General features: G+C 47.7%; 1 protein-coding gene across 1 annotated transcript in view; it reads left to right on the top strand.

Annotated features, from left to right (window-relative positions):
- LRRC28 (leucine rich repeat containing 28) overlaps nt 1–13,431 on the top strand; it is a 36,687-nt gene that overhangs the window by 19,696 nt on the left and 3,560 nt on the right. The window contains exons 6-9 of the mRNA XM_084869258.1: nt 900–1,106; nt 4,392–4,494; nt 9,423–9,598; nt 10,846–11,005. Of these exons, the coding sequence (XP_084725384.1) occupies nt 900–1,106; nt 4,392–4,494; nt 9,423–9,598; nt 10,846–11,005 (646 nt within the window). The remainder of the gene's footprint in view (nt 1–899; nt 1,107–4,391; nt 4,495–9,422; nt 9,599–10,845; nt 11,006–13,431) is intronic.

The raw sequence follows: 13,431 nt of genomic DNA, 5'->3' as shown, positions 1-13,431 counted from the left end.
CCAAATCCAGCCCGCCGGCCAAATCCAGCCCGCCAGGCCTTGCAATGTGGCCCGCACCGCGCTGTCATCACTGCACTCCGCTGTCAGTTTATGACATTGTCAGTTTATGACTGTTCAGTAAACCATTCGGCCCGCGATTTAGGCTGGATTTTAGATTTTGGGCCCTTCTCTGATTGAGTTCGACACCCCTATCCTAGCGTAAAAGGAAGCCATGCCGACTAGGCACACCGAGGAAACGGAGTCTGCACACTGGTGTCTACTCCGTGGGGAGTGGGTGCCGACAGGAAGACCAGCCGGAAAGAGTCAGAGATTCCACTGATATCCTAAAAAGGACGCATTGAAACTCTTTATCAGTAATGCCACACTAATTTCAGGGTGACTGATCAATGGATATTTTTGAAGGTGTCAGTCATGTTAAAAGGTAAAATTAATTATAGACAATTTTATTTAAAAAGAAATACTTGCCCGGCCGGTGTGGCTCAGTAGATGAGTGTTAGTTAGCCTATGAACCAGGAGGTCAGGGTTCGATTCCTGGTCAGGGCACATGCCCAGGGTTGCGGGCTCCCTCCCCAGTAGGGGGTGTGCAGGAGGCAGCTGATCCATGATTCTCATCACTGATGTTTCTATCTCTCTCTCTCTCTCCCTCTCCCTTCCTCTCTGAAATCAATAAAAATATTTTTTGAAAAACAATTCTGGCAGGCTCCTTTAAAGACACCTGCCCGGGTTGGATCATTTGCATACTAGACCTCATCCCGTGCCTCCCCTTTCCTATCTATGGAAGTAGCTGCAGCCACTGGGTTTAATTTGGGTGAACTGTTGCAGTATTGATTCATTTGATTTAATCAGCCTGCCTGCCGCGATGAGGATGCGATTTATCTCCATTCTGATTTTGGTTGTAGAGGTTGGCGATTTGAAGGAGCTGCAGACACTAGACATTTCTGCCAATCGTTTGCTAGCTTTACCCGAGAGGCTTCACCTGTGCCTTTCTCTGCAGTACCTCACCGTGGACCAGAACCGGCTGTGGTGTGTGCCGCGCCACCTCTGCCAGCTGCCCAGCCTCAATGAGCTCTCCATGGCCGGGAACCGGCTCGCATTTCTGCCGCTCGGTGAGTGGGCGTGTGGCCGCGGGCGTGTGGCCGTGGGCAGGCCCAGAGGCAGAGACTGAGGCAGCACTCCTCCAGGCCCTCGCCTGGGAGGGAGGGGTCCGTTTTCTCCATTCTGTTGGCCTTGAGCTTCCTCTCTTAAACCCACCTGTGCCGTGAAGAAGGCTTCCTGCCTTCCCGAGTTCATGTCGGGATTTGAGATAGAAGAAGAAGAAGAAAAAAATCTGTGCGAAAAATGTGATTAGGGACAAATCGTGTGAAATCTGAGATGGTTTGCTCGGAGAAAGGATTGACCTATGTAGGATGTCCCAAAAACTGTCTACGCGCACTTGGAATAATTATAAAGGCAGTGTTGATCAAAATACATTTCATTTTCAGACTTGAGCCATCCGCGGTTAAAGTCTGCAGATATTTTGGGGACACCCTGTATGTGTGTGTCCACATATGTGTGATATTTTTTCATGTAGAGAACATTACAGTTGACAGGAGTTATAGAGCTACATGGAAGGGTGGCCACTAGTACAGACATTCCTGCTTAGATGTGGGCTTCTATGTAGAAACATTTGTATTGGGTGTTCTAATGGTTAGTGTTGCCAGGTAAGCAGACTAGACATTTTTTAAAGACTGAGCTTGAAATGTCACTGGACCTAGCCGGTGTGGCTCAGTGGATAGAGCATCGGCCCATGGACTGAAGGGATCCCGGGTTTGATACCGGTCAAGGGCATGCACCTCGGTTGTAGGCTTGATCCCAGGCCTTCGGGAGACAACAAGTCGATGTGTCTCTCTTTCATCAATGCTTCTCTTTCTCTATCTCCCCCCTCCCTTCCACTCTCTCTCAGAACCAATGGGAAAATATCCTCAGGTGACACACACAACACACACACACACACACACACAATGTCGCTCTGGCTAATAAGGAACGTTATCCACTGCGGACTTCTGTAATTGGCCCGTTCTGACATAATATGTGTAAACAAACATGGGCCTTTAATAAAACAATACATTTATTTTCACTGAGAACCAAATTATTTTAGCTGGTAAGAAACGGAAGTGCCACTTAAACAAATTTCAATGTGAAACCCCCAGTCTGTGCTGGACCGTCAGCATGAGTCTCCTCCCCCAGCCTCTTCTCTGAAGGAATTCCTGGGACTTACTGCAATCCCTGCCCCAAATCTGTAAGCGGAACCGTCCCACAGGGAGGTGAGCTTTTAAAGGGAGCTAAACACTTCCTTCACCACTGGGCGTTGGCAGTGCCTCCTGACGTCACACCTGGAGGCCTCCTGACGTCACACCCGGAGGCCTCCTGACGTCACAGATGGAGCCCGCAACCTGGGCATGTGCGCTGGGCCTCCTGGTTCCTGGGTTGATGCTCAACCACTGAGCCACACTGCCTGGGCTCCTGTAGGTAGTTTATATTAGCTTTTTAAAATGTTTTCTGAATAGACTACAAATGACTGTCCATTCATTACGAAGATACCCACATTTTACAGGCATTAAAAATGTCATTATGACTAGTTACAGATCCAATTTCCCAAACTCTGATGATCGGTATAATGTTGACAGACCATTCTAAACAACCCCGTTTCGGTCTGTCGTTTTCTTGAAGAGACTCCCATCATTCATCTTTGATGGAAGAAATGAGGTTCACGCTGGCCGGGTCTCAGTAAACAGACCCTGTTGGTCCTGGCCGGGCCGGGTGCCGCGCCGGCTCTTACAGGCCAGTTACACACCCGGCGCCCCGCACACACAGCCCTTTGTGTTCCCTGGGCGGCCATGTGCACCGCACATGCCAGGGCCTTGAAGTTCAAGGAGAAAGAGCTGGAGTCTCTGCAAGACCGCGAGCTCTCGCTAATTTGCAAGTCACAGCGCTTTGATCTGGGCGCCTGGAAGGAAGAGAGGAAAAACACTTTGGACGCGTTAGAAAGAAAGCCACATGAAGACGTTCTCTGTGGCTTTCACATCTGGGCAGATGTTCACTTCCTCCCGTTATGAAGTTCACGTACTGAGCACTCCCGCACAGGAACCGGGAAGGGTATTACTGCATGACATGTTTTATTGCACGCCATCGGCCCATTAAAACTAATAGGAGGAAGAAAACACAGCATCTCGTTAGCTGGCGGGTCACTGGCCTCTTCCAGAGGTAATTACGGCCCGGCCAGTGTGGCTCAGTGATTGACCTCTGAACCAGGAGGTCATGGTTTGTTTCCCAGTCAGGACACATGCCCGGCTCCTGGGCTCGATCCCCAGGGATTCTCTCTCATCATCGAGGTTTCTCTCTCTCTCTCTCTCCCTCTTCCTTCCTCTCTGAAATCATTTTTTTTTTTTTTAAAGATTCTCAAAGTTAGTTACTGAGCGAAAATTTTGTTCTCAGAATGGAAACATTCTTTAAAATATATTTTTATTGATTTCAGAAAGGAAGGGAGAGAGATAGAAGCTTCAATGATGAGAGATACACATCGATTGGTTGCCTCTTGCATGTGCCCTGACCAGGGCCTTGGATTGAGCCCGCAACCAAGGTACGTGCCCTTGACTAGAATGGAACCCGGGGCCCTTGAGTCTGAAAGGCCCACGCTCTATCCACTGAGCCAAACCAGCTAGGGGAAGAATTCTCTCTTAATTGACCCTCTCCTGGAGGGCACACCTCCAAATATCACTTACTGGTAATCACGGGAATGATAATAACTGCCATATATTGGAGAAGGCTGTGTGCCAAGAATTCCACTTGGTCCTTCAGAAACTGCGTTAGTAATTCCCCCTGAATTGAAGAGGCAGCTTTATTCCCCGCTTTGTCCAGATGGTAACATCAAGGACACACATTTTGTACACAAGAGTATGAGAATTCAAACCCTAGGCGCCTGACTCCAAGATGGGGCTCCCATGATGAGTATCCGCTGCATCAGCTCGAGCAGAGACTTACCTTGAGTCCCCTAGGACAGTGGTCGGCAAACTCTTGAGTCCACAGAGCCAAATACCAACAGCACAACGATTGAAATTTCTTCTAAGAGCCACATTTTTTTTTTTTTAAACTTAAACATCTTCCAACGCCGCTTCTTCCACATAGACTCGCCCAGGTCGTGGTATTTTGTGGAAGAGCCGCACTCCAGGGCCCAAAGGGCCACATGTGGCTCGCGAGCCGCGATTTGCCGACCCCTGTCCTCGGGACTCCATAAGGCACGCCCGAGCTGAGAGCGTGTTTGGGCGGCGTCCGCGTTGTTGCATTGAATTTTACGCTTCCTGTTACGTCGGCGCGTGGCTGTGGGAGTCACGGTGCTCTGCTTTCCGATCCAGATCTAGGTCGATCTCGAGAGCTGCAGTACGTGTACGTGGACAACAACACGCACCTGAAAGGCCTGCCGTCCTACCTGTACAACAAGGTCGTCGGATGCAACGGGTGAGCCTGCGGTCCAGCCCCTCCGCTCGCTGCCTTTGCTTCTGTCTCCTCATTTGGGCTTGATCTAGCGGAGGGAGAGATGCACTGACCTGATAATCCTGCTCAGTTTTATCTCTGTCCTTCATATGCGAAAGCACATACCTTTAGACGTAAGCATATGGGGCAAGCAGGTTTGGAGCGTTGTCATTCCAGGAATCTCTACACATCCTTCTAAGCTCGGTGTCAGTCCCAGCACGGCGGCGTCAGCGGTGACGTAAAAGCTGTCTTCCTCGGCCCGCCCCTGCAAGGCCGCCCTCGGATCGAGCCCTGAAGCGCTTGGGCCGTTTAGGACTCGGCGTCTGAAATAGCCCCTCGTGCAGATCAGGATCCCGGCAGCCAAAGCGGGTGTTTCATTCAACGGGGAGCGATAGGCCTTGTTTTCAGAACAGCAGTCACCTCCTCTTCTCAGTCGGGCTTTTGGAAAGATGGCTTCGGCCCTCTGGGCGTGGCTCAGTGGGTTGAGCAGTGTCCCATGGACCAAGAGGTCGCTGGTTGCATTCCTGGTCAGGCCGAGTGCCCGGGATGCGGGCTCTTTCCCCAGTAGGAAGTGTGCAGGAGGCAGCCAATCGATGTGTCTCTCATTGATGTTTCTCTCTTTCTCCTTTCCTCTCTCTAAAAAAATCAATATACATATATATATTTTTTAATTAAAAAAAAAAAAAGACAGCTTTAGCTCCTCCCATAATAGTGGGATGGACCCACCTTAAAGTGCTTCCCACAGGGGTTTGGGGCTCATATAAGCCACCCAGCTTCCAGAGCCTGCTTCTGGCCTCGCTCCCCTCACTCAAGCAGCCAAAGGACGCGGGGGACCCCTCCGAGGCCACTTAGCACGTCTGGCTCTGCTCTCACAATCCCCAGCACCCTGCCCGACCTGCCTCTCCCCATCGGCAGTTCTGGCCAGAGAGGGCTTGGCGATGGGCTGGTGCACGGAGCACAGCCGTGCCCCTGCCGGCATGGCTCCGGGGGACCGGCGCCCAGCAGCCATCGCTCTGGAGAGCGCCAGCCTCGGCGTAGCCGCCTCCCCGGGGAGAAATGACACGGTTGTGATCTCGGGGGAGCCCTGGGTGGATGAGGTCAGCGCCTGTGCAGGCTGATGAAACACAAGCCAGGCGCCGACCGGCAGAGCCCCCTGGGAAGCACAGTGGTTTGTGCAGCTCAGCGGTTCCTGCAGCTGGGGTGACAGCTGTGATTCTCCTGTCACTGATCCCCACGAGGTCCTCCGGGATCCGCACGCCGGCCCACTGCTTCCGGGGGAGGAAGGGCCCCCATCACCAAGACAGGGAGTGACGCAGGCCAGCCCCAGGATGAGGCAGTGTGCCCGCACCAAGCCAGCCTTCAGAGACGGCACCGGGATGTCTTTAGGCCGTGCCATGACCCAGAGAGCGGGCCTTCTGCTCTGTGTTTAGATGTGGTGCTGATTGCCAGAAAGTTCTGTTGGTTCTGAGCAGGGAGAGAGCTTTCAATCCTTGACTTGGTATCTGGTAGCAGAGAAAGCGAATTTTCTGAGAGCTCCAAATCTCTGCGGACAGTCAATACTAGTGCAAAATAGGCAGATTTTTAGCCAGTGGCTTACGTTCGATGGTTATTATTAATAGTGTAGTCACGTCTTCCCTTGATACCAGCCATGAGAAAATAAATTATTATTAGAAGGAGAGCACCACACTGTCAGCTTTCGCACACGGGGAGTCTGGGAGTGGAGGCAGTCCCACCTGCCAAGGCCCAAAGGCATTTTCAGTCTGTTGGCTTTCTAGTAGCTCCGCATGCAGTTGTCACAGGTGCAGTTCTGGTCCTTCTATTCCAGAATTGTTCCTTTAAAGGCCCGGCTGGTGTGGCTCAGTGGTTGAGCATCGACCTATGAACCAGGAGGTCACAGTTTGATTCCTGGTCAGGGCACAGGCCCGGGTTGTGGACTCCATCCCCAGTGTGGGGCGTGCAGGAGGCAGCCGATCCATGATTCTCTCTCATCGTAGATGTTTCTGTCTCTCTCTCCCTCTCCTTTCCTCTCTGAAATCAATAAAATTTACCAAAAAGAAAAGAAAGAAAAGAACTTTTCCTCCCCTGCATCATTTTGTGAGTGTCATTTAGTCTCTGATGAGGTCAAGGGAGGTTGGCCATGCCCAGTGGAAAGGTCCCTAACCCCTGAGACACCCTCCCTTACAGCCTGCATTCTTCCCCCTGCTGCTCTTCTCTCCTCTTAGGCAGAGAAGGCACTCATAGATGGATCCTAAACTGGATTTAATTAGCTCTTTCCGTCCAGTCAGGGAGAGTGAGAACTTCTTCTAAGACAGGGGTCTTCAAACTACGGCCCGCGGTCCACATGTGGCCCGCAGAGGAGTCTGATCCGGCCCGCCAGGTTTTTTGGGCAGTGAGCGCAGCCGAGGTGTTACAGTAGGGATTAGTAGTTCATATAGTCCGGCCCTCCAGCTCTCTGAGGGACCGTGATCTGGCCCCCACTTTAAAAAGTTTGAGGACCCCTGTAAGAGAATTGTCAGAGGGAAATTCGACATTATGCAAGACGAGGATCCACTTACTTGCTAATGCACCTTTGCAGTAGCGTCAGTCAGACCCCTGTCTTCCTCATTATTGGAGACCAGGAGAGCGCTAGGCAAAATCTGGTTTTGAGTTTGTAAGCCTTCGTTTGCTCCTCTGTATTATTAAATTCTTCAGGCGGTCCCACGCAGAGCCCGTCTGCAGTCGGGTTAAGAGCAGCAGCTGCCACGGCAATAACAGGATGAAGTAAATACTCACCAATGATTGGCTTGTTTCGTTGTTTTATGGTTGTGCTCAGGGTTCTCATACTGCAGTGTGGCTGTAAAGTTTGGAAACAAATACTCTTCTACCATGTGTTCTCCATAGCAACAGAACCAGTAGAATGAGGTGAGGGGTCGGCGGGAGAGGGAGATTAATTTATTTTAAGAAATTGGCTCACCCTAGCCGGTATGGTTCAGTGGATAGAGCGTCTGCCTGCGGACTGAAGGGTCCCCGATTCAATTCCAATAAAGGCCCCTTGTCCGGGTTTTGGGCTCGATCCCCAATAGGGGGCTTGCAGGAGGCAGCCGATCAATGATTCTCTCTCATCATTGATATTTCTATCGCTCTCTCTCCTTCTCCATGGCTGTCTGAAATCAATAAAAATACGCTAAGGAAAGATAAAAATAAATAAATAAAAAGAAATTGGCTCACCTGATGGTGAAGGCTTGTAAATGTGAAATCTGTAGGCGGGCTGAGGAGGCAGCTGGAGGCTGAAGGCACTGGATGGAAGAAATCTCTCTCCCTCAGGAGACCTCGCTCCTTTTCTCTAAGGCCCTCAGCTGATTGCGTGAAGCTCCCTCCCATCAGAGATGAATCGGCGTTAGTCAGAGTCTGCCGAATTATGCCCGTACGGTGTTGCTCAGTGGTTGGGTGTCCACCTATGAACCAGGAGGTCATGGTTCAATTCCCGGTCAGGACACACGCCCGGGTGGCAGGCTCCATCCCCAGTAGGGGGCGTGCAGGAGGCAGCCGACTGATGTTTCTCTCTCATCATGGATGTTTCTGAAATCAATAAAAAATATTTTTTAAAAAGAGAGAGAACAAATGAGCAAGGTGACTCCTTTTCCTTGGAAAACAAAACTATTACAATGATGCTAATGTTAGTCAGAGAAGACGGAGTGAGGTTGGCTGCCTCCTTGCACACCCCACTGGGGGATCCCTGTTCATAGGTCGATGCTCGACCACTGAGCCACACCGGCCGGGCTGTTTGTTTCTTTAAGTATCTCGATTGACTGGCGAAGAGTGGGAACATCTCCTAGTAGTGGAAGGAATGAGCAGATGAAGGGCCTTCCTAAGGAGCCATCCAGCCCAGGGCTTCTTTTCTCTCCCTCAGTGCCCGTTCCCTGTGGGGGGTGGGGAGGTTGTCCCAGGTTACGTCTGCAGAAGAGCCAGGTCCGCTGGCGCCTGCCGGTCGTTTGGGAAGGAACGTGTGAAGACTTTCAGGTTAGCCCAGTGGTCGCAGGCAGGGGGTGGCATGAGGTCAGACGCCCGAGTGCGGGCAATCCTGAAGGAACAAGGCCCTCTGTGCCCTGGGTCTGAGCAGCCGCGGGGAGCAGGGTGTGGCTTGGCTGAGTCAGCAGGTTTGGCCGAGAGCGTTTTCACCACAAGCCTGTGAACGGCTCCCGTAAAGGTATCGTCTGCTATTAAAAATCTATTTGCTCCGCAGGGTGTTTTTCCAGGCCAGCAAGTTCTATGAAACCACGGCCCTATAACCTAACAGCGTGTCCTTCTTTCCCCTTTTAATTTTGAAAATGTCAATAAACATAAACGCGAAGAGGGTCCTAAAAGGAGGACACGTAGAGCTCACAGACCGTACCGTGTGGGTCCGAGGAAGGAAAGTTCCCTCAGTCTGTCCTCGCTGGAAGGCCCAGAGCTCAGCAGTGGCTTAGCTGGGTTTCAGCTGGACGGTGTCTATTTATTTTATTTCTAATTTTTGTTATTTTTAAAAATATATTTTTATTGATTTCGGAGAGGAAGGAAGAGGGAGAGAAAGAGAGAAACATCAATGGTGAGAATCATGAATCGGCTGCCTCCTGCAACCCCCCCCCACCACCACCACACTGGGGATGGAGCCCACAACCCGGGCTTGTGCCCCGACCGGGAATCGAACTGTGACCTCCTGGTTCATGGGCTGACTGACGCTCAACCACTGAGCCACACCGGCCAGGCTGTGCCAGGTTTTATTAAGGAGCCCGGGAGAGCATCTGTTCGCCTAGCAAAGCATCCTGGCAATTCAGCGGCGTCTTCAGATGTTTACATATGTTCAGTGTATATGTGTTTTGACAAGCACATGTTTTATTGCACGTGTCTTCCTTTCCTCGTCGCTCACCTGGCGGTGAATGCCTGTCTCTCCGCAGCTGTGGGGCTCCCGTCCAAGTTTCCGAGGGGAAGCTGCTGTCCTTCTCATCCGGGCCCCTCACCGTCTTCCTCCCCGCCGAGGTGAAGGCCATAGGGACGGAGAGGGACCACATCCTGCCGCTGCAGGAGCTGGCCATGAGGCGCCTGCATCACGTCTACCACAGTCTTCTCAAAGGTACGGGCCCCCCTCCTGGTCCGCCCGCTCCAGGGACCTGCGCCATTGTGCCATGCCACCTGTTTCCCTGTTCTTTTCTTTCTATATATATATATATATATATATATATATATATGTGTGTGTGTATATGTATATGTATATATATGTGTGTGTATATGTATATGTATATGTATATGTATATGTATATGTATATAATTGATTTTTTACAGAGAGGAAGAGAGAGGGATAGAGAGTTAGAAACATCGATGAGAGAGAATCATCAATCAGCTGCCTCTTGCACACCCCCTACTGGGGATGTGCCCGCAACCAAAGTACACGCCCTTGACTGGAATCGAACCCGGGACCTTTCAGTCCGCAGGCTGACGCTCTATCCACTGAGCAAAACCGGTATAGGCTCACTGTTCCTTTTTTTTTTTTTTTATTGTTGTGGAAAAATACACAGAAGTAAAATTTGCCATTTAATCCAGTTTTTAAATTTTTACTTATTTTTTAAAAATATATTTGTGTTGATTTCAGAGAGGAAAGGAGAGGGAGTGAGAGAGAAACATCAATGATGAGAATCATGGATCTGCTGCCTCCTGCACACCCCCTACTGGGGATTGAGCCTGCAATCCGGGCCTGTGCCCTTGAACAGAATAGAACCCGGGATCCTTCAGTCAGTAGGCCAATGCTCTACCCATTGAGCCAAAGAGTGAGGGGCAGTTTTTTGAAATACAAGCTTGGTTTCATTGCTTTTCATTCCCTTTAAATTCTTATTTTTCCTTTTTTTATTCTTTTCAGTCAATATGATTTAACCTGATTGATTCTAAATGCCTGATATATTTAGGAAGAATTTATTGAAAGCCCTTTTTCATTTCCGATTCAGTCCCTTTTTTATTCTCTGTCTCTTAGAGAAGTTTACAAGCCCTTTCTGGTAAAATCACACTTTTCTGATCTTTGTTCTTAAAGAATTCTTGCTCTTGTTCTTTCCTTGCCTCTTCCTCAGGACAGCTTCTGGTTGCTTTTAAAAGAGCCCATGTGGACTTCCTCTTAGTATCAAAAATGTAAAAGCATCTTCATTTCTAAATAATGTTCCGTTTTTATTCCATACCTGATAGATAAAAGAATTTCCAACATGCGGTACTTTTAACTAACTGAACTCACTCGGTAACAAAGAACTATATTTAAAAGCCTGGTACTGTAAAGCACTCTGATTTTTTTTATTATTATTATTATTCATGCATGCTTGTCTCTCTCTCATGTTCCAGATCTGAACTTCCTGTCTCCCGTCTCGTTACCCAGAAGTCTCCTGGAGCTGCTGCACTGCCCCCTGGGGCACTGCCACCGGTGTAGCGAGCCCATGTTTACAATCGTCTACCCCAAGCTCTTTCCCTTGAGAGAGACGCCGATGGCGGGGCTGCACCAGGGGTAATCATGCCCACGTGGGCACCGGGGTGTATCCCTGGGCGCGGGTGGGGGTTCAGGGAGGGGTAGGTGCCTCCCAGGAAAGTACTGTGAAGTCAGCAGCTACATAGGGGCATAGATCGTGCTAAATGAAACGTGCGCATTTTTAGCATCATGAGGAAACATTTTTGCTCATACACAGAACAGTTTTATGGCATACATTATTGAGAGTAGCTCATGCTTTGCAGGCATGCTTTTCTGCTCTTCCCCTGTTCAAAGTAGTCTTCAGGTAACAAGGAATTGCAAGAACCAGATAGTTATTATATAATGGGACCAGCCCAGCCCGTCTAAGCAATGGGTGTTGCTAACTGAAAGTGTGTGGCTGACCGGTGTGTGTGTGTGTGTGTGTGTGTGTGTGTGTGTGTGAGTGAGTGTGTTGAATTTCTAACCCTTCCAAATGGCTTTCTCTTGCCACTCTCTGTTTCTTGGCACAGTGCCTTGAATTTGCTAAAAAATGTTCACTAAGTCAAAAACGCCATACCGGTAGTTTAAAAAAGAATACCAGACAATTAAAAATAGAACAGCAAATAAAAAATTCCCCCATTAGCACAGCCATAGCATATAGATTTTTCTAAATTTAAGATTTTTCTAAGTTTGCATTTTTCAAAGTTAAAAAAAAAAAAAAGGTGCTATAATACCGTACTTATTTATCCCGGGTGGTGTTCTGGGTTAGTCAGTTTTCCAGATCACTTGTTACCTCTATTCCCTGTCAAGAGGTGTTTCCTTTGTAATCATTTCTTTTATATTTTATTTGTTACTGATTTCAGAGAGGAAGAGGGAGAGGGAGAGAGAAACATCAATGATGAGAGAATCATTATCAGCTGCCTCCTGCACGCCCCATATTGGGCATCCAGCCTCCAACCCTGACCTCTCCACTGGGAGACCTTGGGCAAATTATTATATTTAAATTCTCTGAGCTTCATTTTTTTCATCAGTAAAATGAGCATCATAAGAATATCTGTTTAATAAGGTCTTTGAGAGGTTTAAGTGAGACGATTCATGTCAGGAGCCCAGGATGGTGCCTGCTATGTAATCAAGACTAAGTAAATGTTAACTATTTATTTCTGTAGCTCACAGACTTTTTCAAAATTAAATTTATTGGGGCGACATTGTTTAATAAGATTATGTAAGTTTCAAGTGTACAGTTCTATCATATACCATCTATATATTGCATTGTGTGTTTGCCACTCAAAATCTGGTCTGAGATTTTTTTTTAAATTGTGTATATAAGCAAATATTAATATCAGTATCTTTATATGAGTAAGACGTACTAGAAAATTCATCTAATTCATCCAGCTGTAGTAAAATTCTAATGCATTGTTATTGCACAGTTTCTATAGAAGGTATTTTCTTACCGAAAAAATGAAAAGGAAAACAATTCAGTGTGGTCAGGATGCACTGTTAGTAGCTGATAAAATTCTAAATACCTGTTTTAAAAAAAAGACAGACTTTCTTTTGTCGCGCTAATTAACTGGTGAAAGTAAAGAAGGCCCTTCAAATGAAGTCATTTTTGTATTATCTTTACATGAAACTGGGAAACTTACCCAGTATTTTTAAATACCATTTACTTCTGCTGCTTCTAGAAATTCAGTATGGATAATCTTCCATTGTCTCAGCACATAAATTTAATAGTGGTCGTTTAATAAAATGTGTGTATCGAGTACGTAGGAGTTAGTGCCCTCTGGTTGAGCAAAGCCATAGTGCCTGTGTTTATAGCAGAGATAATACGCTGAGCTATAAACATGGCTTTCTGTGGCGAGGTAATGCTTGGTCTGAAATCGAGAGCTTGTGGTTTTCATCCGGTCCACCAGCCTGTGCTCCTTCCCATGTTGCCATGGAGATTGTATTAAAGGCATCGACTTTGGTTTCCACCATAGCCTTTAAAGGACTTTTTTTGGTAACTGAAAACCAAATACTTGAATCTCAGGACCTTATTGCTCAAAGTAAAATCAATATTTTGAATGTCATAAATTCTCAAAGGTCTTGGTAATCTTATTTTTCTAAGTTTTCTAATATATTGAGGTCTGTTCGTGTTGCTTGTCCTAAAATCAAGTATTGTTTCAGCCAAAGTCTGCATTAATATGGACATCTGGCCTTGTTGTGAAAGAACATGTTGAATATTCTTCTAAAACACCACGTCCCTTACAAGTGTTAGCTCAAACCTAAATTAGTGCAGTGTAAAGTAAAAAGAAATTATTGTAATTTCACATAAATGATAAATACCCAAACCTTTAAATATCTATCGCAGAGAAGAATGAGTGGTCTGCTGATAACTTTTGATCCTTATAGGGAGAGCAGATTTTCATTCCCAAAACTTACTGTTCATTTATTAAAATGAAAGACATCAACTTAGAGGACTCTTGATCCACATAACAACATGTATCTGGCTT

Source organism: Pipistrellus hanaki, assembly GCF_964339955.1.
Source record: "Pipistrellus hanaki genome assembly, chromosome: 21".
Classification (NCBI taxonomy): Eukaryota; Metazoa; Chordata; class Mammalia; order Chiroptera; family Vespertilionidae; genus Pipistrellus; species Pipistrellus hanaki.
Note: the sequence above shows the minus strand (reverse complement) of the source record. Positions and strands in the feature narration are given on the sequence as shown.